The sequence below is a fragment of the Canis lupus genome, chromosome 10 (assembly GCF_003254725.2).
Source record: "Canis lupus dingo isolate Sandy chromosome 10, ASM325472v2, whole genome shotgun sequence".
NCBI classification, from domain to species: Eukaryota; Metazoa; Chordata; class Mammalia; order Carnivora; family Canidae; genus Canis; species Canis lupus.
This window is the reverse complement of record NC_064252.1, coordinates 14,018,711-14,043,212: the sequence shown is the minus strand read 5'-3', so window position 1 is coordinate 14,043,212 and position 24,502 is coordinate 14,018,711. Positions and strand designations below refer to the sequence as shown.

General features: G+C 45.3%; 1 protein-coding gene and 1 long non-coding RNA gene across 2 annotated transcripts in view; both read right to left on the bottom strand.

The window, feature by feature from the left end:
* The window catches only part of TRHDE (thyrotropin releasing hormone degrading enzyme), a 368,540-nt gene extending 365,242 nt beyond the window's left edge, over positions 1-3,298 (bottom strand). The window contains exon 1 of the mRNA XM_025476583.3: positions 2,352-3,298. Coding sequence (XP_025332368.3) covers positions 2,352-3,259 — 908 coding nt within the window. The 5' untranslated portion in view covers positions 3,260-3,298. The remainder of the gene's footprint in view (positions 1-2,351) is intronic.
* Positions 3,299-5,660: 2,362 nt separating this feature from the next.
* On the bottom strand, positions 5,661-24,425 carry LOC112677842 (uncharacterized). Its single transcript, XR_003147226.3, has 4 exons — positions 24,201-24,425; positions 8,409-8,520; positions 7,847-7,932; positions 5,661-7,550 (listed from the first exon to the last, which is right to left on the bottom strand). It is a non-coding gene; the product is annotated as an uncharacterized LOC112677842 (long non-coding RNA).
* Positions 24,426-24,502: the final 77 nt, after the last annotated feature.

Sequence of the window (24,502 nt, the reverse complement as noted above, 5' to 3'; positions counted from 1 at the left end):
CGCAGGAGTTTGAAAGTGCATAATTCACACGCTCACTCCTAGCAGGCTTTGGCCGGCGTCACACAGCCAGGGAAGCGCCGGGGACGCAGCTGAGCTGCTGCACGGCTCTCTCTAAAGCCTAGAACCGAGGTCTCCGCACCTCGCTGAAATGGCCCAGCCTCCCGTACAGGAACAACTTCTGGAAGTTTCCAGACACCATGAGCCCTGGTGCATCGGAAAACCAAAGTCGGAGACCCACGTCTCCGCTGATAAGCCTGCGGATGGCAGGCACGGGGCGGGTGGTGGGGGGCACCCCCTTAGAAGCCTGGGGCTCTGCTGTTGTGAAAATCATTTGAGAACAAGAGAGGCTCTCCCAGGGGCATCATCGCTAACCTCCCACCTGCCTCTACCTCTAAGGTCGTGGATTTCTTTTTTAAGTCCCTTTCGGTTGTTTGCTGGCCCTATAGCTGTTGCATTAATCCAAGTTATTTTAAATGCAATGGGTGAGGGCAAAGGGAAGAGTCCCCTGCTTATTCATTCAGCACTGTGCTCCAGAGGCGACCACCCGGGGCACCCCTAACAGCTAGCAGGAAGCACTTCCAGGGCAGGTCAGCGCCCGTGGACACCCACGACAACCCTGTGAGGATGCCACTACTATTACTGTCACCAAGTCAAAACTAAAAGCATGGGCTCCGAAGCCGAGCTGGGTGGATCTAAATCCCTGCTTTGTGGGCTCCCTATGTGAGCAACTACTTGGCTTCTCTGTGCCTCCGTTTCCCTACCTGTAAGACAGGAGGTGTCGGGAGCCCCTTCCACGCAAGGCTCTCTGGGGACTGAGTCAATACGTTTTGCCAGCCAAGCGCTAGAGGCGGCCCCCTCCGGGCCCCCAACAGCCTCATCAGCCCCTCCCAGCCGCTGCCCGGCTGGCGCTGCATCTGGGATTCGAACCCGCTTCTGCTGGGCTCTGAAACCTGCGCTCTAAACAAGCGGCGAAAAGCCCCACAAGCCTCTCAGTAAAACAGCATAAAATACCCCCAAATCTACAGAAGCATCCGAGGGCCTCGCTAACGAGGCTCCGGATGCTGACGGCTAGCTTTCCCCCTTTCCAACCCCGGAGTTGTTCCCAGGGGCAGTAACTCAACAACTACAACAACAACAACATCAACAAAAAGCCAGAGTCACTCTGCGTGGAGAGTGTTAGCAGCCCCTGCAACGACATTCCTCCCTGGTCCTGGGTCCCCCGGGGGCCCCTGTCGCCCTCCCCCTGGGTCTGTTCCCTGGACCTGTGCTCCCTGCTCCCAATCTCAACTTCCAGTCTGGGGAAACTTCAGGCAGCCAAAGCTCACTGTCAGCTGGTCGCTGGCCACCAGCACAGTGCAGGACATCCCGTGCACGGACACCCTGCCTGGCTGGTCGCCCTGCACAGACACCTGCCTGGTCGCCCTGCACGGACACCTTGCCTGGCTGGTCGCCCTGCATGGACACCCTACCTGCCTGGTCGCCCTGCACTGACACCCTGCCTGGCTGGTCTCCCTGCACGGACACCGTACCTGGCTGGTTGCCGTGCATGGACACCCTACTTGGCTAGTCGCCCTGCACAGACACCCTACCTGGCTGGTTGCCCTGCACAGACACCCTACTTGTCTGGTTGCCCTGCACTGGCACCTTACCTGGCTGGTCGCCCTGCACAGCCACCCTACCTGCCTAGTCTCCCTGCACAGACACCCTACCTGGCTGGTCTCCCTGCACCGACACCCTACCTGGCTGGTTGCCCTGCACTAACACCTTACCTGGCTGGTCTCCCTGCACGGACACCTTACCTGGTTAGTTGCCATGCACAGACACCCTACCTGGCTGGTCGCCCTGCACGGACACCCTACCTGCCTGGTCGCCCTGCATGGACACCCTACCTGGCTGGTTGCCCTGCACAGACACCCTACTTGCCTGGTTGCCCTGCACAGCCACCCTACCTGCCTAATCACCCTGCACAGACACCCTACCTGCCTGGTCTCCCTGTACCGACACCCTACCTGCCTGGCCGCCCTGCACCGACACCCTACCTGGCTGGGCTGCACCCCCAGCCTCGGGCCCTCCCGTAGCTTCCCTCGACGGCCTCCTGGCAGGCTTCTGAGGCCCCGGGGGCATGCATGGCTCCCATCGCACACCTGCACCCTCGAAGCACCGCTGCGCGCCCTGGGGCTGCGGGGCTGTGTCGGGGCGTGGGGGGAGGTGACCGCCCCAGCCCCCACCTTCGCGTCCTGCCCCCCCCATCTCCCGGAGGACCGGGGGTCCGCGGGGTCCCCGGGGCGGGCGTGCGCGCGTCCGAGCAGCCGGGCTGGGTGGGGCGGCCCGGGGCGCCGCCTCCGTCCTACCTCCTCTCCCCGTGGAGCACGTAGGAGCTGCGGAAGAAGCCCAGCAGCTCGTTCTCGATGAGCGCGCTGTAGACGACCTTCAGGTTGTAGTTGCGGTGCGCGTCCAGGCTGCGGTTGAGCACCACCACCAGGACCTGGGTCTGCGGGTAGAGGAAGAAGCCGGCCACGGGCACGGCCCCGGCCGCGCGGTCCTCGGCCAGCTGCACCTTGTCCACGGCCACGCGGGAGGCGTGCAGCACGACGTAGCGGGTGCGGTTGGTGCACGCGATCTCCACGTTGACCTCCCCGGAGAAGGTGAAGTTGTCCATGAAGGCGGTGAGCATCAGGTTGTAGTGCAGCGGCTTGAGGTGGCCCGGCAGGCGCAGGTGCGTCCAGGGGTGCTCGCGCTCGGGCTCGCGCTCGGGCCCCCGCTCCCGCTCCCGCTCCCGCTCCCGCTCCCGCTCCGCGTCCGACGGCGGCCGCGCGGCCGGGGCCCCGGGGGTGCTGGCCTCCCCGCCCGCCTGCGGGTCGCGCCGCGCGGGCCCCGGGAAGCTGGCGTTGCCGCCGCGCGCAGGGAGGCCGGGGGCGCCGCCGGGGGCGCCCGGCCCGCACCCGTCGAAGCGCAGGCTGAGCAGCACGGCGAGCGCGGTGACCGCCAGCAGCGCCACGATGCACACGGCGAAGGCCAGCACCAGCCGCCCGTGCACCGCCGAGGGGCGCTCCGTGCCCCGGGGCCGCGCCCCCGCCAGCCCCCGGCCGCCCGCGTCCCCGTCCCCCATGGTGGCCGCGGACGGCGAGCCGCCGGCCTCGGCCCCCTCCTCCTCCTCCTCCCCTTCCTCCTCCTCCTCCTCCTTCTTCCTCCTCTTCTTTTTCTTCTTCTTCTCTCTGCTCTCCTCGTCTCGCGCCCCCCGCGCGCCGTCCAGGGCCATCACACAGCCTCCTCCTCCTCCTCCTCCTCCGCCCCCGCCCCCCCCGGCACCCCCCGCGGCCGAGCCGCCCGGGCCGGCATCCGAGAGCGCAGGCGGGCCGGGGGCCGCGACGCCGCGCCGGCTCCCCTCGGGCGCCCCCCGCGCGCCCCCCGCGCGCCCCGGACGCGCCCAAGTTGGGGAGCGCTACTCGCGCGGCCCCCGCCCCCCGGGCTCGCCGGCCCCCGCGCGCGCCTCCCCAGCGGCTTCCCGCGGGCGCCTTCCGGCGGGGCCTGGGCGGCCGGGGGCGGGGAGCCGCGCCGGGAACTTAGGGCTTCCGCTCCCGCTCCCCGCGCCCGCCGCGGCGCTCGGTCCTCCGGGCGGAGCAGGAGCGGCGGCGGCGGCGGCGGCGGCGGGAGGAGGGGGACGGGGGACGGGGGCGGGGGGACGCCCCGGCCATGCACCCGCCGCCCGGGCTGTGCGCGCCGCAGCCGCCGCCCGCACCCGCTCCCCGGGCGCTCCAGGCGGCGGCGGGGAGGGCGCACCGCGGCCCCGAGCTCCGGAGGAGGCAGGTGAGCGCCCGGGGCCCGGCCGGGCCGTCCCCGTCAGGCGGCCGCTGCCCCGCCTCGGCTCGCGGTCCCCGTGGGGAGGCCCGGGCGCGGGTGTGCGAGCGCGTGTGCATGTGCGCGCGCCGGTGTGCCCGCGTGTGTGCGCACAGCCTCCGGGTCCCGGCCGCCCAGGGCCGCGAGCGTCCCTCCCCGGGGACCCGCCCCCCCCCGGACCGCAGGTCGGGGGTCGGGGGTGTCCCTGGGCCCCGCGCGCTCACCCCCGGCCGCCGGGCTCCGCGCGGTCTCCGACTCCCCAGCCTCCGGGTCCCTGCATCCAGGGCCGCGAGCATCCCTCCCCCGGGACCCGCCTCCAGGGAGCCCCCCCGGGAGCGCGGGTCGGGGGGTCGGGGGGCGTCCCCGGGCCCCGCGCTCACCCCCGGCCGCCGGACTCCGCGCGGTCCCCGACTCCCCAGCCTCCGGGTCCCGGCCGCCCAGGCTGCTCGGACTGACTACATCCAGAGCCTGCGAGCATCCCCCTCCCCCGGGGACCACCTCCCCCGAGGAAGGCCCCCCCGGGGAGCGCGGGTCAGGGGGTCGGGGGTGTCCCTGGGCCCCGCGCGCACCCCCGGCCGCGCCGGGGCGCCGCACTGTCCCCCACTCCCCAGCCTCCGGGTCCCGGCCGCCCAGGCTGCTCCGACTGCACCCAGAGTCGCGAGCATCCCCCCGCCCCCCCGCGAGCATCCCTCCCCCCGGGAGGATCCCCCCCGCGAGGAAGCCTCCTCCCGGGGAGCGCGGGTCAAGGGGTCAGGGGGTCGGGGGGCGTCCCCGGGCCCAGCGCGCACCCCTGGCCGCCAGGCTCCGCGCGGTCCCCGACTCCCCAGCTTCCGGGTACGGCCGCCCAGGCTGCTCCAACTGCATCCTCCCCGCGAGCATCCCCCCCAGAGAATCCCCCCCGCGAGCATCCCTCGCCCGGGAGCACCCCCCGCGCGAGCATCCCTACCCCGGGAGCATCCCCCCCGCGAGCATTCCCCCCCCGGAGCATCCCCCCAACAAGCATCCCCCCCGCGAGCATCCCCTCCCGAGGAAGCCCCCCCCAGAGAGCGCGGGTGGCGGGGTGGGGGGGTTCGGGGGCATCCCTGGACCCCGCGCTCACCCCCGGCCGCCGGGCTCCCCGTGGTCCCCGACTCGCCAGCCTCCCCGCGCCCCGGGAGGGAGCCCCGGAACCCAGGGAGCGGCCGCGTCGGATGCCCGCCCAGCCCGGGGGACCCCGGGGACCGCCTGCGCGCCAAGCCGGGTCACCAAAGCCCGGCCGCGTCCATCACCCGCGGGTCCGCGTGCGCAGGGCTGCAATGGCTCGCCGGGAACATCAGAATCTCCCCCACGTAAAGGCTACAGTTGTTTTTTGTTTTTATTTTAAACTGCTTCCCCCGGTGAATAATGTCTATTTTTAGATTGGGGGGAATGAGTAAAATATAATGACTACAGTGTGACACCCAGGACCCAGGACTGGAGACTGAGAACAGCGGGGATCTGCGCCCCATCCCTGGGGACTTCACGGGAACAGGGAAAGGATATATCCCGTGATGGATCAGTTTTGCACTCCACCCAGCCGCAGTTACTTTTCTTTTTTCTTTTTTTTTTCCTTTTTTTCTCTTTTGTGTGTGTGTGTGTATGTGTGTGTGTGTGCAGTTTCTAGTGTTGGGGGAAATTGCTTAAACTTTTGTGTGTGTGTGTGTGTGCAGTTTCTAGTGTTGGGGGAAATTGCTTAGACTTTTTTTTTTTTTTTTTTTTTTTGCAGTTTCTAGTGTTAGGGGGAAATTGCTTAAACTTTTTTTTTTTTTTTTTAAACAGTTATCAATAGGAAGTTTTGCTGACAAGCAGGAGCCTCAAAACAGGTTCCTAGACCATTGGCTGGTTATGGGCTTTCTAAGTTTACTGAAGTTTTAAATTATAATGCACACTGTGTAGGAGTAGATGGGACATCCAGGCCTGAGAATCGGTGTGAAAGACTTGAATTGGGGCGATATTCAGAACCCCCCCACCCCAGGTAGTCACTAAGAGGCAGGAGACTCTAGCTTTTAGTAAAACAAAGTGTGATGGACTTAAGAGTCACTAAGGGGGAAAAAAAAAAAGAATAAATAGAAAATAAAGAATAAAGTCATTCCCTTTTACATGTTTCTCTCACATCTTCAAATCCTAAAGGCATTTTAAAAACCATGTCCATAATTATTTGTCTTACAAAAAGAAATGTTAAATGCTACTCGCGTTGTAGCCCTGAGAATATACAACTAAAATATTGTGTTTGGCTTTACGAGTATGACCGAACAAAAGAGATGGGATACACATGCACTGCAGCCTGACAACCACTGAAAACACAGCCCTGCTCAAGGAAGCTCTTTTCCGTTTATCCCCACATGGGATGTATTCCCAATGCCGTACATTCCAAAGGTCCGTTTGAATCATTTTTAAATGATGATGAAAAAGAAGTGCCAGGATGGGATTTTTTTTTTAAGCATGTTGTATGTGGGCCGTTAGCAACAGACCAAGGGAAATGCCACATTCTGTTCGTTACTTTTTTCTGCTCTGTTTTTAAATCTCCATGCTCTCGCTGTCCATATGTATCTGGCTGGATGCATTTTAAGACTTGAGGACTTGGGATTTATTAGTCTGTTTTCCACAGAATTGGGAAATATGGTCCAGGCAGGCAAAAAAGCACCGTGTGACTCTTAGCAGGTCACCAGACTCCTCTGACCTCAGGGTGTAATCTGGCAACTCAAGGTTCTTGATCTAAAATCCACGGGTTCGACTCACTGGGATTCTCGGAGGAATCTGGAACTCCTAGAGCTTTTAGAATCACTACCCACATGAAGAGGTCATCCATCCACTCAAGGATCTCTAAGATCTTTCTCTAAAATGATCGCAGTTGAGAAAAGATTCAAAGAAGAAAGACCTTTTTGAATCTTGTATGTGTTTTATTGAGGTTTTTACGTACTTCTGAAAATTACTACAAGGCAACTCTCAGGTATTTGGGAATTTAAGTATATGTTTACCGATAAGCAAAGTCACTACTGCCTGTGATTAAATTAGTGGATGGATTGTTTCTGAAACCCAAGTGGAGCAGACCCAAGCTTATGAACATAGAGTGGACACAACTTATTAAAATATCGATTCCTTTAAACTGCTACTTAATCCAATAAAGTCACTGTGAAGTGGATAAATATTTCTTCCTCTCATATCACATATCAATGTCACAAAAGGGTTCCAGTAAGGTTTGGGGTGTTTGTTTTTTGTTTGTTTGTTTGTTTGTTTGTTTCTGAAGGTATGTGGCACCCTTCAGCTGAGAAGCAACCACTTTGTAAATAAGTTTTTAATATTGTTTTTCTAGAGAGTGTCCATTCTATCCTCGAACCAAGGAAACAAAAGAGGCAAAATTTCAGACTGTGTACCTCACAAAAATAGCAAAGAGATGACTCGCGGGTATTCCTAGAATGAAGCTGCCTTCCCTGTTGTCAATCACTAAATCGGAGATAGCGTTGACTTTGCTGAATGCTAGAGCCTTTCGGTGGGATGGGCCTTTCCAAAGTGCCTGACGCTTCTCTCAGAAACACAGTTATTTGTTGGGAGGCTTTTCTGGTTATTTCTTTAGCTGACGAATGTCTTTAAAGGCATTTTGTAGCCATACCTCATGTGGGGACTCGTACAAGTGTGAGCGTTTTAATAGACGTGAGGCCAACAGAAGTTGTGTTGATGAAATGAATCCCCGGGTCCTGTAAATAATCAAAATGAACTATCTTCAAAAATAAATAAATAAATAAATAAATAACCACAAAATGAACTACCTTCAGTGAATGCACTGGCCCATCTTTCCTCCTTGGTTGTTCACACCAGAAGTGCTTTTTCTCTTTCACTCTGGTTTGTATGTGGAGCCACAATTTCAGGGGCCTTAGGTACTTGGCCTTCCAGGTGTGCTTAGCTCTGCACATCCAGAAGCAGCTTGGCTCAGAAGAGAGAACTAAATCCCACTCTGCCCTAATCCCCACTCTGCCCTAACCCCCCTACTTACCTTCACCTAGTTATGTTATAACTCAGGGTCTTGATGTTAAGGTGTCGGAGTTAGGTAGCTCCGAGGTCTCTTCTGCTTCTCAAAGTCTGCAAAAGAAATTCCAAAGCTAACACACGAGTCTCTTTATGCTCTCGAGTGATTTTTAATGAACCTTCTCTATCGAGAAGCCAAGAAAATTCAATTAAAAACTCGAACTTCTGTGGGTAGAGGCTTTATAAGAATACGTGGTATTAGCAAAAAACATGCAGGGGTCCGGGAGAAAACCAGCGCTGCTGCTCCAAGCGGCCTGTGTTCCTGAAGACCCCACACAGTTAGAGACCAAGGCGGCGGTGAATGGCAGGAGCCTGCTTAGGAGCTGAAGTGGTGCCGCCATGTGGCAATTATAAAAAGGCAGTTTGAAATTGGAGATTGTGAAAAGTTTTTCTTAAGTGGGCTCCACGCCCATTGTGGGGCTTGAACTCACAACGCTGAGATCCAGAGTCCCAGGCCCTACTGGCCGAGCCAGCCCAGCACCCGGAGATTGTGATAATTTTGATGGAATTTTTAATTTGAGGAAACTCACCTTATTAGTGTTTATGATTGCATCATTTCAGAATTTCATACCACGTAACCACTGCGTCTGCTGGTGTTGTTGAGGGGCTTCACATAAGAAATACTCTTCTAGACAGAATATTCTTCAAGATATTAAAGAGGGAAAGAGGAGAACCATTTAAAATGAGCCATAATTGAGACCGAGCAGGTTCATGGTGTCTGTAATTTGCCAACCACAATTGACACCGTGATTTAACTGTTGGTTGTCTGGCTTCTGTTTATTTAAAAATGTTATTCTGAAAGTAAATTGTATCTGAGTTTGATTCTATTTTTCTCAAGTAAAATCTGTCAAATTATCGAGTGCTTAAAAAAAAAAAAAAAAAAAAAGGAAACATTGCCTAACCTGCTTAGATTACTACGTGTTATCAGTCCTAGGAGGAAGCCTCATGACTACACTTTCACCAAACAGAACAAGTCTTACAGCACAGAAGAGCCCTCTAGATGGCGAATATAAACAAGAATATAACCAAAGATCCACAGGGTCACTCCCAATTCCAGCATTAAGTGTTCTATCCAGAGAGGAGGGAATTAAGACCCCAAGAAAGTTGTATTGTTATTTGTGGTTTCTAACACTAGGTTAAAACTCTTCAGTGCTCACCATGGGCTCTTTGGTTTACGATTTCAGTAAGAAATCTGCATTAAAAGGCGAAAAAAAATGTCATGGAAATGTCCACAGTTTATTCACGAAACCTGAAAGCATAATATATGCTAAATCCTATAAACAGAATAGAAATAGGGTAACTTTTGGGGCAGCCTGGATAGCTCAGCAGTCTAGTGCTGCCTTCAGCCCAGGGCGTGATCCTGGGGTCCCAGGATCGAGCCCCACGTCAGGCTCCCTGCATGGAGCCTGCTTCTCCCTCTGCCTGTGTCTCTGTCTCTCTCTCTCTCCCTGTGTGTGTGTGTGTGTGTGTGTGTGTGTCTCATGAATGAATAAATAAATAAAATCTTTTAAAAATTAAATAAATAGATAAATCTTTAAAAAAATCTGAATAAAAAAAGAATAAAAAAAATAAAATAAAAAATAAAAAATAAAATAAATAAAAAAATCTGAATAGTAAATATACCAATACAGCTTTTACCATGAATTTCAGTTGTTCAAATCCATGTTTCTAGATAAATATGGCAGGAAAAATTAACGACTGATCACATCTAAGAAAGTTTCAAGTGAAAAAAAATAAAATTAAAATTAAAAAAAATTTTTTTTTAATTTTTAAAAAAGAAAGTTTCAAGTGCTCATCCTGCACCAGTTATTTGTCTACGCGCTTTATGCTAGCCTATTTCATCGTGACAATAAATCCATAGGTCAGTGCTGCTACTTCCTCCATTTGATAGATGAAGAAATTGAGGCCTAGTGAAAAGAAATACCTTGCCCACAGGCATTTAATTACTAGGTGGCGGAGCTGGAATTCCAAATTAGGCAATGTCTCTTCACCAGCAGGCCATCCTACCCTCTAAAAGATGAGCCAAAAAAAAAAAATTTTTTTAATTAAATAAATAAATAAATAAAAGATGAGCCAGGTGTACACCGTCCGATTGCATAGTCGGTTCTTGCTGCACAGATTGGGAAGTCAGCGCCAGGCAGAGGGCTGGAGGTACAGCCTAGGGCCAAAGCACCCTGTCTCCTCCCTCCACCCCCCCCCCCCCGGGGGTGTGTGTGTGCCCTCAGCTCAGGTCATGATCTCCAGGTCCTGGGATCCAGCCCAAGTTGGGCTCCCGGTTCAGCAGGGGAGTCTGCTTCTCCCCCCCCCCCCCCCGTCCCTCTGCCCCTCCCCTCTCTCTCTCTCTCTCTCTCTCTCTCTCGAATGAATAAATAAAATGCTTAAAAAAATAAGATGAATAAATAGAGAAAATGTAGTATGACCCTGAGTAGAATAATAATTATAATTTTACAAAATAATGACAAAGAAAAAAGGAGAGCATTATTCACCCTGGATTGAGAAGTAAGTAGTTGAAAGAGTTGACGACTGTAGCTTATTTCCATACTGCAGAACCAGCAGTTTATCTGCCTTAGAAATCTTACCTCTTGAATGCATTAAAAAATGTATCTTTGACCCAGGCTTATTTGACAACTCAAATTTACATGATTTGAAGGGTACCTCATCTCTTTGAAACCACAAAAAAAAAAAAATCTGCTTCAAAGGCACATATATCAATATTAATGTAAAGTCTCATGAAGACATAAAATATCCCATTTTATTTCTTCTATATGTATCTTTTGATACATGGGTTTTCCCCTCTCTTTTCCCATCATTTATTAACTCTTCTTCCATTTAATAATAAAATATATAATTCATCAAAATCTGCACTTCTCTACATAAAAAAAAATCTGTGCTTCCTACACTTGACAGCACCTCTCTTTACACCTACACTTTCCTGATATGTAAATGTTTATTACTGTAGCTCTTTAAATGGGGTAATCACAGTATTTTCTTAAATTTGAGCAGCAAATGATCAGTGCAAGCGGGTTGATAAATTAGAAGAAACATGGCGAAGTTTTTCTCTCTTAGCAAAATATCACGAATCCTAAGGTCATAGACTTGTGAATTTTTTGAAAGCCAACTCTGATCTACACTGTGCTTTTTTATTTTTAATAATAGAATTTAAAACATATGCTGTTTTTGCTGAGTCGGTATTCTAGTCAAAGACAATTATTTTCAGACGAGAAGCACATCTTCTGTTGGAAAGTATTTCACAATATCTAATGAAATAACAGTAAAAATTAAAATTGCATTATTTTTCAACTCATTGAATGCCTACTTTGAAACTAAGCAAAAAGATGGAGCATAATATTTCCCTTCAAGGTTGAGGCTGGTGCATGAATACCCTTTCTCTTAACCATGAACTGAACAATAGCTGCTTATTCTGGTCTATGCCTCCTCCCCCTTGCTCCTGCTCAGACTGTTTCCCTCTACCACGTGGCACTATAAGGCTCCCCATGCATCTTTGCTTATAGGGTTATGGACCACGGCGATGCCCCCGGCATACCATTTTTTTCTTTCTCTGTACGTGGTTTCCTGAGAACACTTCCCTGTTCACATCCAGGGAATAACTGTCCTGCCTACCTTGAAAGTTAGGTGAAATTTTGTATTTCAGGATTGGGGAATTATTCTCAGAATTTAAGCAACTAGACTTTGGCTAAAATGCCTTTTCCTTGGTGCTTTCGAAAAGTTACTTATAAGCTATGACTACAAATACTAAAAATCTGGATCATTATGTCATTATAATGTTAGTTTTTTACATTCATATTAAGAATATATTCTATTTATATTTTTACATATATGTGTATATGTAAGTGCTAGGCACTGTATAAAAACATAAAAAGGAAACGTTCATAATTTATAACCATACAGTGGTCATAGTGCCTGCATATATGGGGGGAACAAAAACAACTTCCCTACAAAAGAACCACACAGAAATATTCAAACTACTCACTGTTTTTGAAAATAACCAACTGCTTGATTAAATGAAACTTCTTGACCCCAAAAAGTCTGCAGGAAACAAGCAATGAACCTGAATATCAGTATTTTGAATTACTAGCATATTCAAATTTGGATGACTACTTCATGAAATTGGTTTAGTTCTCATAATAGAATCGATTTAATATAAAAGTTGCCTGTGATCTCCACTTTTGTCACTTTTCTCTTTAGTGCCACCTTGTGGGTTAGCCAGTGACAATGAATATATAGGGTTTTTGAGTTTGGGTTTTGTTTTTTGTTTTTTGTTTTTGTTTTTGTTTTTTCCCTGTGTTGCGTTAAAGTTCGTCTTAGAAAATATTGCAGTAAAACCCAGAGGCGAAGCAATTTCTTTGTTTTCTCAGAGAAGCAAGCGCTTCACGAGAAGATATTTGCCATAATTCGGCAATTGACCACTCCTGACACCAGAACAGTTTCTCAGAGGTTGGAAATATTGGAGTCTACACCAAAATTGATACTCATTTGAAGGATAATCAGCAAACTTATCTTGGGTAACGCACGTGGCAAGCTGTGACTTGTGATTTTTTTCCATGAGAAAAGTGTTTTCTAGACTCAGTATCCTCATTTTTACAACAGTGTCCCATGAGAATTGATTCTAGGTGATTTGAAAGGCTGCTAATCCTGTTGTAGAAGAAGCCCCTGTATCTGCATTAGATCCATAGCTTCCCTCTAGCGTTGTATTTAACTTGCATTGAGTTACTTTACTCAAATCTCCGTTTTAATTATGCTGAAGTTAAAGGGAAAGAGGATGAAGTTAGTACAATATGTGGAAATGGCTCTTTTATTGGAGACACCCAGGAAATGTGTTCCATGTTCTCTAACATTCTCCATATACTAGAGATGCTATAATAATCTTTTGAATAACCAAACAAAAAAAATAGTTTGTCCTCTTTGAAACATCGAAACATGTTAGAATTTATTCCTAAGTTTTCTGTGATATGGCAAAGAAATACATTTTGAAATGGCATTTATGGAGTCATTTCAGAGGAGATGAGAATTGTGTAATCTGGTCACTCAAAGTGTAAATTCCATATCTGGACTCCTCCTGCCCCATTAGGAATTGGAGGTTGTACTAGGTGTTATTCAGAAAGTAATTTTGCCTAAATGCAAAATTTAAATTTTGCCTAAAGCGTCCAATTTGACCTATACCCTGAATATCATAAGCTACAGTTATCCATCCTGGAAGCACACCAACAACAAACAAAATTTAAGTATTTTGATAGGCTTGCTAAAATCTAGGGGCATCTGGGGGGCTCAGAGGTTGAGCATCTGCCTTCGGCTCAGGGCACGATACCAGGGCCCCGGGATCGAGTCCCGCATCAGGCTCCCCCATAGGGAGCCTGCTTCTCCCTCTGCCTATGTCTCTGCCTCTCTCTCTGTCTCTCACGAATAAATAAATAGAATCTTAAAATAAAATAAAATCTCATTATAGAAACAGAGTAGCTAAATAATATCAAATAACTGCAAAAACTTTAGGATTTAACTCCCTGGTCATTTTCTAACTTGAGCCAGTCTTACACTTTGTCTCCCAAAGTAGCATATTGCACTTTCCAAATCAGGAAGTGCGTTTTAATTAAGTCACTTTTTTTAACATCCTTTGGTATTCGAATTTTTCCATGACATTCTGACACATAGTCACTTTCCCATGGATTTGGTACAGGAGCAAATTAAAAGGTGCCTTGGAAGGGCACTGTTCCACCTCTACTCCTCCATTCAGCCTTTACTGGACCATGAATAAGTCACTATTCTTAGAATTTATCCTAAAAAGCAAAACCTAAGAACCAGGGGAAGGGCTTTCTTCTCTGGGGACCCAGAAAAGTAGTGACCATTTTTCCACTCCTGCTTCCACGTTAGCTTTAATAATAAAGGTGTGTCTGCCCTCAGTTTAAGCTGAACAAACTGTGGTGCAGCACCATTCAGGAGCCGCCCAGGACCCCAGTTGTGGCAGTGATGGGACCGCACCCCATCCAGGTAGGCCCGACCTCCATTTGCCAGCTAAACTCTAGGAATGCATTTTAGCCCCTCCTCATTTTTATTACTCATGTTAAACAGGTGGGGTTCCCTTAAGCACATTACAAAGCAACAAAACAGATTTCATATCTACTCTGTCCGGTGACAGAGTCCTTTAAAGTAAAGGACGTGTTTGAAATCCGTGTATATGCAGAAGTTAACATTAATGTTTACAGACACTTTCTGTGACTAGTATGTCTTATTTGGGGGTATGTGTGTGTTTGCTCATCTCTATAAACATATAGAGATAGATATAAATAGATGCAAAAAGCCTGCACGTTTCTGTATGGTCCGAAGGGGTGTTTTATTTGTCTCTGGGCTTCCCTGCAATGCTTATAAAATGCACAGGTAGTTCTCTGTGCCTCTCCTTCATTTTCAGCGCTTGCCAAGGTAGTCAAATTAAACTGCTGGCATGATAGCCGTCCAAATATATAATTCTAGCACCGTGATTATAGGCTCATTTCTTTATTTCTATGAGATTTACCTATAGTAATTATCTGTTTAATGTTCACAGCTCTATAGCAGTTCTCTTTCAAATGTTCAGAGCCGGAGCTATACCTTCTAGGATGTGCAAATAATCAAGTCCTAGCAACATTATGAAATATAATCCGCATTAGGAATTGAACAGAATGAGCCCTCGGATCTGATTGCCTAGGGCTCAAAATGTTAATGCTCGTGACACACCTCATATGTTTCGCCGAGTTGAAATTGCATTAAAACAAGGGAATGAATTGTGATCTTGACCTTAACCTCACTTCGGCAGCCTTTCCATTCCTGCCTTCCCCAAGACGGGAGGCTGTGCTCTGCACACACCGGGCCGGCGGCGCATCTTCACCTCCTGTCTGTTTCCACGATCCCAAAAAGGATCGGCCTGAGGAATTTTATCTTCTGGTGTTCCATTGTGAACTGACTTAATTAAATTTTTCCCAAAGTGCAACATTCCCTGGTTCTTTCTCCAGAAAGCAAATTGAGGAGACACAGAAACAGGTCTAAATGAAGTGCTTTTTTTTTTTTTTTTAATTAATTCAAACAATAACGCCATGAAAAAGCACTTTGAATTTTTCAATTCCCAGGCAATTGGTTCTAAAAAGAAAGCCATTCTAAATTATCCACATGCTCTCATTTATTAGTCTGGAGCTCTTGCCCAAGGAATTATTTGCAAAGGTAATATATATAGAACATCATGGTGATTTACTTGCTTTTTAATAGCTTTTGCCCAAAAACTCTATAGAACTGAAAGTATGTCAGCAAAGGGAAATGACTATAAGAGAAGACTCACTAACAAATAAGAAGTAACTACAAATAAAGATGAAAGAGCCAAATCTCATTTTTTAAAATCGAATTTCCTTGAAGGTAAAGGCCACAGATATCGCTGCTTGTTTACTGATAACCACTTAAGAGTAATCTTTAATTTCTTCCTAATCCTCAAAATAGGTTTCTGCAGTCGTGTTATCCCCTGGGGAGAAGTGTCTTGTGAAATTATCACGTGATTTTATAAAGTCCAGACAACTTTAAACAAAAGAGGAAACCCTTCATGTGCCCAATAGCCATTCACAAATGTTAAGATAATGAACAGTAAACAAAATAACAATTAACGATGCTTTAACTCAAAGATAATTCTCTGGACCCTTGGGAATCCAGTCCAGTACATCAAGATCTAGAAAAATGCAACCAGGAGAGGCACTGGTTTGGGCTTTTGGTTTTTGTTTTTCTCAAAAAGCCATTATCTACTTTCTTGGTACTTTTTAACTACTCAACAAGGGAAAAAGACTATCCTAGGTAGGTCAAAAGTTCTTACCTAAATCCTTCTTAAATTGTGCCTTTCAAATACATGACATACTGTATGAAATGGCTTGTTAAAGAAGTATTCGGAAATGACTTCGCAACTCTTATTAACCTTATGAAAAGCAATTCAGCAACAACTGTCAAAATTCACAAATCTAGAAACTACAGCAAGACATCTGAGATATCATATAACTGTTGGTGTGACTCTGCCGTGTTAGAATAAAATCTTCTTCAGGGCAGGAAACACATATATACGTTTCTGTATCTGTAAAGCAAGCCAAGACTTGGGGGTAAACTGAAAATAGGGTAAGCGTAGGTTGGATAAACTCATACTCCTTTCTGTAGTATTGTCATCAGCTTCTTGGCCTTTCTTCCCTGGTTTCAGGCTTCTCTCCTCCCCCCCTCTCCTAGCAGCACTCCTTGGCCTGCACTCCCTTCAGCATGGCCTACTATGAATTGCCCCTTTGAGCCACTCCAATGGGTCACCCCATAGCCAAGACCCTAGCTCTGGCCTACAAATACGGCGTGAATATTTATCGAAAGCATTATTATCTGCATTTTTGAGGGAATGAACAAACAAAACTGATATCATTTTCTCTGAATAAGTAGGTACAATCTAGAATCAGTATCTGATCCTCTCAGCTTCAATTTTGGAAACCAAAGTGATGTGTTCTCCTGGAACGAGATTTTGAGACAATTTAGGCCATAGAGTAGAGTCATACTTTACATAGGATTTAGATTCTGAAATTATCATATAAAGTGAAAAGCCCCTAGGGGTCAAATTTGCCCTTGAAAAATCCCCTAAAACCGGGGTCAAAAGGCAGTAAACCATAGTTTTGTGCAACATATACATACATATAGATGTAAGTATAAATTTGTGCAATAATACAATGTTTTCAGGATTTTTAATTCAGTTGAAGTTGAGTAAATAAAATATCAGTATGTTGTAAGTCCACTGTTTTACCAACTCACTGCCATGTTTCTATGATGCCAAAATAACCAGCCAATGCAAAAAGTCCAATTAGAAATAATGATAATACCTGCCTTCCTTTGCAACAGAGAGGACTTAGGGTTCACACAGGGTAAACTTCTGAGCAGGTCAGAGTTCAGTAGGACTGAACAATTAGCTACAAACACAGGGAGTGGGGATTTTTAGTGCTGGAGAAAGAAGATACAAATATGAAAAGGGAGAAAATTTCAGATTAACCCTGTAAGGTTGGGTCATTGGATTAGAATTGAAAGAGTAGATATAAACTTATGGTTTTGTAAATATAGATATATAAAGATATTTAAGTGTGTGTATGTGTGTATTCAGTAAGAAGATCTAAAAGCAATAACACCTAAGTAGCAATGAGCAAACTTAATCCCCAAGTCTTGGTTTCTAAATACATCTCTCCAAGGCTCACTGCAAATTCTAAGGGAGGATCAGGGAAAAAACAAAGTGAGCTTTGAATATATTACCGTACCTGAACATAAGGAAGTTCTCAAAAGAATGATGGGAACATGACCAAATAACACAGGAGCCACTTGAAGAAACTCCCACTCACTAAATATGGAACAATTTGAGCATTAAAATTAAAAAATAACAGTAATAGATTATAGTCCACTGAATAAAATATGAATCCGTGAATCCACATTGATATAATAATAGATAAAAAGGAAGAGAAGAAACCTTTTTTTAGATTGGAATTCCAATTAATAAAAAGGAGGAATTCAGGCAAGGCACATCAATGAATGCTAAAATTAGTGGATGAAAGTAGGATGAGGAACAGGCTCTTACACAGTGGCAATGTATCTCTCTCCATGTATTAACTACAAAAGAAAAGAAAACTTTGTAGTGGAAAAATCTACCACCTACCATTGGAATCAAGTGCCCAAAGTTGACATTACCAGTAGTGGGACAAATCGATGCCATGTGCCACCTGATAGGATACAATGAGAAGCCTACAACATCACTTCTTTAATACTTGAGCAAAGAAAGCATTCATAACCTGGTTATAATCAGAAAGAAATGTCAGACAAACAGAACTTTAGAAAACTTCTGTAAAATAACTGACCTTCAGAAATGCCAAGATCATGAAGTCAAGTAGAAACTGAGGAACTCTTCCAGACTGAAGGAGGCTGGAGAGACATATGATGGAGTACAATGCGTAGTCCTGAGTCGGACTTGTTCATGTAAAGATATTATTAGAATAATAATATAATAATATAATAATAGCAATAATAATAATATAATAATAATAGCAAAACTTGAACCAGGGGTCCCAAAGAAAGTATTAAGTTTGCCATGCTGTTCATAAAACTCTTCTGAGAGTTTGAGATCATTTGAAAGTAAAAAGTTAAAAAAAAAGTCCAGGCTCATTAGTACTTTTTTAAACTCCCAGCGTGCCACTCCAAAATTACACAAGCCAGGAAAGGAACATTGGTTGAAAAACAGTAATAACAGCATCCGTAACATGTCAGAGAAGATGAACTAATCATACGATGTCAACCAATCAACTTTTTCACAATGCTTTTTAGATTTTATCTACTCTCCCCGCATCCTAAAGGCACCAGTTTTGCTCATTCACATTTGTCCTCTGATATATCCCATGCACCCATCTTAAACACAGCAAAAGATATTTTAAAAATACCTTTTGCAACAACTGCTTTCATCTTTTTTCTTTCTTTTCCTCTTCTTCTTCCCTCCTTCCTTCATTTATTGACTTTGGAAGCACCATTCATCCTACTGGAAGAACCCATCCTAAACCTAAAGTAACTGAGCCTCACCCCGTTGACCAAGTAGCAGCTGTTAAGTCAGAAGAGAGAAACATGTCTACACATCTACTCTTCTTCCACCAGCCAGCAGTCTGTCTTGCCTGTTCTTCTTTATTACTATTTCTTCCTCTCTTCTCTGGACCAGGAACGTAAAAATGTTCTTGAAATTAATTAACACAACTGGGCAGTCCAGCGACTGTGCATGCCCTATAATCTAAAGTACTCAAACCTGTCACTTAAGATATAAAAAGAAACGAAATCAAGACTGGAAGCATAAGCCCCTTTTATAACTTTTTTTTTTTTTTTTTTTTACTGTCTAACCTATCTTCCCCTGCATTAAGTCAGGACTATGAAACAGTCTGCCACTCCAAACAGGGCTTGTCAGAAATATAGGGAATTGTTAGAAGAGCCCTCAGAAGATCTAAATTCAAATTACCTTGAGTATAATTAAAACACCCTCCATTCTGTAGTGATGACAGGAGAGGTAGAAAGAAGAAAACAAAGAGATGGTCTGAGATGTCAAGTAACATTCATAAAATACCAGAAGCACCTGAGGAAGAGCCTCCAGTTCTATTTGCAGAGATAGTTGAGTTCTCTTGCCAAAACCCGCCTCACAAAAACTTAGGAAATATGCTACTAAATAGCCCAGTGCTTTCCTCCTATAGGCACTCTGATTTGATGATGATGATGATGATGATGATGATGATGATGACAATGATGATGCTGGTAAAAAAACAAAGCTGCTAAGCAGCACTATTTGTGGCATCGTGAGAACCATTGCTAATATCTTCATTCCCTTTGAGATCTCTGTCCTCAAGAAGTATTGCAGCCTAAACTGCCTACCACGCTTACTACTTATTTCATGTGGTGCAGTATTGACACATAGCTGGTGTGAGTGCTGTTGCTTGATTTCATCCAGTAGCCCCACTCATTCAGCTGCATCTCTGTGCTGAAGAGAATCCCAGGTCTCTGTTCTAGCCCAGGGTTCCCCCTCACACCTCTCAAACAACTACAGCTTTCCTTTCATATTATGGGTACCACAAGGAGGGGCCTGGGATGCATTCCCCAACCTACACTCATCTCTTTTCAGTATGGTCCCTAATGTAGGCATTAGATCATAAGATTTCTTTTCTGAAACTTGCCCCAACATTATCATCTCTGTAATTTAACTTACATATGTATTCATTTATTTGACTAATATTTATTAAGAAACAAGAGTGCAGCAGATACTGTCCTTGGCGTCGTGAGCAAAATGGATTAAAGTGCCTGACCTCGTGGAGCTTGCATTCTAATATGGGAGACAGGGAATGAAAAAAAAATAAGTAAAATAAATGAAAATAGGAGAAGGAGTATACTGATAGGTCCAGAAAGATTAGAGATGACAGTCCTCACATTTGAACAATGTGAGATGGGTACATCACTGAGGGAATGGGAACAGCAAGAGCAAAGGCCTCAAGAATGTGACTGGGGTGTTTGAGACATGGTGAGGAGACCTGTGGGGCTGGAGTACAGCAAATTGGACAGAAAAAGGAGGTGACTCAGAAGATAATGTGGAACCAACATTGTGTAAAGTTTTGTAGGCTTTTACAAAAACTTTGCCTTTATTCTGAGTGATCAAAAGCCATTGGAGAGTTTCAAGATGAAGGAATGATATAATCTGTTGTGAGTTCTAGAGAAATTGTGGTGGACTTGATGAGAATTCATATAAGGAGAAGGGAGAAAGAACAGTTTTGAGGCAATTGAAATTGTCTGTGCAGAGAAAGGAGAAAGAACAGTTTTGAGGCAATCGAAATCGTCTGTGCAAGAGATGCCTGTGGTTTGGACTGTGATGATACAAGTAGAAGTGGTGAGAAGAGTTTTGATTTTGCTACTTGTACTTGGGGTATGAGTGAGAAACCTCAAGGCTGATGCCCGATTTTGATCTGTGCAACGAGCAGAATGGGGTTGAGATTTATTGAGATAGCAAAGGCTTAGAGAGAACCAGGTGTGAGAGGAAGACCAAGATTGTTGTGTTTATGTTGCTGATAGTTAAGAATATGTGATCAAAGAATTGATCATTATTTTTGGCAATGTGGAGGCCATTAGTGACCCTCAGGTGATCAGGCTTAGTAGATGGTTGGAGGCAAAAGCCTAATTGGAGAGGGTTCAAGAATGAATGGGAAGAGATCAGTAGTAGCTGAAGAGCACAGGCAAATATTTCTAGCATTTATTTTCTGTAGAAGGTGGTAAAGAAATGGACATTATCCAGAAGAGGATGTAGGATTAAGAGATGGTTTGGGTAAGGCGGGTTAATGATAACAGGCTTATATGCTGATGGGAATGACCCAGTCAGGGAGAAAACTTGGTGCATGAAAGAATGGTTAGAGTTGCTGGAATTATGTCCTAGCATGGGTGTGAGAGGATGAGTTCTAGAAGTAAAGGGGTGGGCCTTGGTTTGAGGACAGACAGTTCATCTGTGGGAACCCAGAAGAGTTAAGTGAGTACATATGATAGTGGGTGCTTGTGAACATTCTCTCCCAGATGTTTCTATTTTCTCAGTGCAAATAGGAAGCAAGGTCACCAACTGAATGGATATGAAGGTATTGAGGAAAAGGGCAAAATATATTCTATAATAATCTACAAAGATAAGTAAACATAAAATGGAAATGTTGGGCTTTAAGATTATGGACCTAAGTGCCCACAGGGTATTAGTAGAAACAAATTTAAAGTTTTTCTGGAGGCACTCTATGCCATGTGGATGCAGCTCCAGAATAGCTAAAGAATTGAATTTAATAGAATTAAGTTTCAGGCAGCTGCAATAGAGATGGGGGGGGGGGGAGTGGAAGATAACGGGTATCAGCAAGGGAGCAATCATAAAAATGTACAGTGGAATCAAGACCGAATAAGCAGGAAAATAAGGGTATGAGAGTTAAAGACAATGAAAATAAGGTAGATTCAATAGACTGTAGGTCCCTGCAAAGTTGAAGAAATATTATTGTTTAATATTAGTTATTAAAATGAATGTATCATATTTTTAAGGCACAGTGAATCCCAGAAAATAGTGGCGCTTGTGTTTCAATAAGTAATACGTTCCTCTTTACTCCAGAACTCAAATATACATATATACTTTTCTGTACCATCATTTATTAAGAATTCACATTTAATTCCACCATCCTTCCTCTGCCAACTATAATGTACAATACAAAATTTCTGTACTGTTATGAATCCATTCTTTGGACTTTATTTTCTTCCAACATTCTCCCTTATTTTTCCTAGCCATGACTGACACCAGGCTTTTCACCAAGACTCAATTTTCATAGCAAACTTCATCACCGTAAACTCTCAACTTACAGAATGAGGTGGAGGAAATGGTATGATTGTATCAATCAATGCAGAAAAAAATTATTTGGCAAAACCCAATACTCATTCATAACTTTAAAACTCTAATCAAATTAAGGACAGGAAATATCTACCTCAACTTGATAAAGAACATCTTTTAAAAAAAATACTTTAAAAATCATTCTTGAGGATCCCTGGGCGGCCAGCAGTTTAGCATCTGCCTTCGGCCCAGGGTGTGATCCTGGAGCCCCATGATCAAGTCCTACATCAGACTCCCTTCATGGAGCCTGCTTCTCCCTCTGACTGTGTCTCTGCCTCTGTGTGTGTGTGTCTCTCATGAATAAATAAAATCTAAAAAAAAAAATCATTCTTAATGGTAAATGATGAATACTTTCCCCTAAGTTAGGGAATAAAGCAAAGATTCGTTTCTCACCACTCCTATTCAACATAGCACTATAAGTTGTGGCCACTGCAATAAGGCAAGAAATGGAAAGAAAGGGCACAGAACTTGGCAAGGAATAAATAAAACTGTTTGCAGATTTCATGATTGTCTATTTTAAAAATATCAAGGATGCTACAAAAACAAAACTCCTAGGACCTAAAAAATGATTTCAGAAGTATCACAGGATAAAAGATCTACACACAGAAGTCAATGTCATTTCTATATAGTAACAATGAACATATGAAAACTAAAATTAGGGGCACCTGGGTACCTCAGTGATTGAGCATCTGCATGTGGCTCAGGGCATGATCCTGGGGTCCTGGGGTCGAGCTCTACATTGGGTTTCCCACAGGGAGCCTGCTTCTCCCTCTGCCTATGTCTCTGCCTCTCTTTCTCTGTGTCTCTCATGAATAAATAAAATCTTAAAAAAAAGAAAACTAAAATTAAAACACATTTATAACTTTTCCAAAGAAAATGAAATACTTAGGGATAAACTTTATAATACTTGCACACTGTCTGTATACCGAAAAATGCAAATGCTGAGAAAAGAAGTCAATAATCTAAATAGAGAGAATACCATGTTCATAGACTGGAAGACTCAGCCTAGTAAAGTTATCAGTTCTCTCCAAATTTATCTGTAGGCCTAGTGCAAATCCATCAAGGAAATGTGAATTAAGCCATGATTAGCTATCACTACATACCGATCAGAATGGCTACAATAAAAAAAATACAACATCAAATGCTATCAAGGATCTAGAGCAATTGGATCACTCATACATAGCTAATGCTAATGTTAAATTGTTGTGCTATACTGGAAAACAATTTGGCAGTTTCAAAAAAAAAATGAAACACGGTTACCATGCACTATAATTCTACTCTACAGCATTTATCCCAGAGAAATGGAAATTTATGTTTGCACAGAAACCTGTCTTTGGATATTCATAACAGTGTTATTCATAATAGCCAAAAGTTAGAAACAATCCAAATGTCCTGAGTGAAGAGTCAAACAAACTGGTATACCCATACTATGAGCTAGAACTCAGCATTGAAAAGAATGAACTCTTGTTACATGCAACAGGTAAGATGAATCTCCAGGGAATTATGCTGAGTGAAAATAAATTATTCCCAAGAGGTTATATACTATATAATCCCATTTCTATAGCAGTCATTAAATGATAAAATTATATAAATGAAGAAGTTCTTGGAGGTTATATACAGCAGTAAGAGTGAATGGGAGTAAAGGGGGTGTAGTTACAAAAAGGATTTTTGTGGTGACCGAACTGTTTTACATCCTGACCTGCAAAGGTCACATGAATCTACGCATGTGACAAAATTACGTAGAATTAAGTACACACACATAACACACTCTCAAATGAGTGTCCGTAAAACTGGTGAAATCTGAATAAGGTCCATGGATTGTAGTCAATGCCAGCTTCCCAGTTGTGTTATCATACCATAGTTATCCAAGAGGTTAACACTGGGGGAAGCAGGGTGATGAATACACACGATGTTTCTGAGTCATTTCTGCATTACTGCATGTGAATCTCAACTATCTAAAATTTAAGAGTTAAATTATAGTAACACAGAGAGGGAGAGAGAACAAGAGAGAAGGCTTTCCAGTGAAGAACAGATAATCCAAGGAATCTTACACTTTCGAAAAGGAAAGAAGCAATCAAAACTCAAAGAATTTGAAGTCTATGACTTACATTAAAAGTCACACACCATTTTGGGCAAAAGGAAAAAGTAAAAAGAGGAGCATGCATTATTAGCTCTAACATTAACCTTTTAGACTATCTCAGGCCTTTTCTCTGTCCAAAAGGAAAAAGCAAACAAACAAAACTCTTCAGATCCACTCGGAAGCCTTTCTTAGATGAAGAAGCCTCTCACACCGTTCAAAGCAGCTTAGTGCCAGACATTCTTTGAGTGTCCTGAGTCTGTTTGTAACTTATTAGAAAGAAATCGTAAGTTGCTTTCTCACCACAACACAAGGAATTCTCATTTGGCCCCGTTCCTGAATACTCTGTGATCTTCAGCATAACAGAGAAACACTTTTCAGCCTCTTATGATCTGTAAAAACAAAGTTTAGACGAGAGGAAGAGTCCTCAAAGCTGGATGGTCAGACCCACACTCACTCCAGCGTGATCTCCCGACCATCTCAGCTGCCTTTCACAGTTTAGCCAGGCCTGACATTCCTACGTTCTAAACTGTCAAGTATCTAATGATGCCTCTCATCCCTGAACCTCTCTAACACTTATTACCTAGACTAGTGTGTTTATCTTA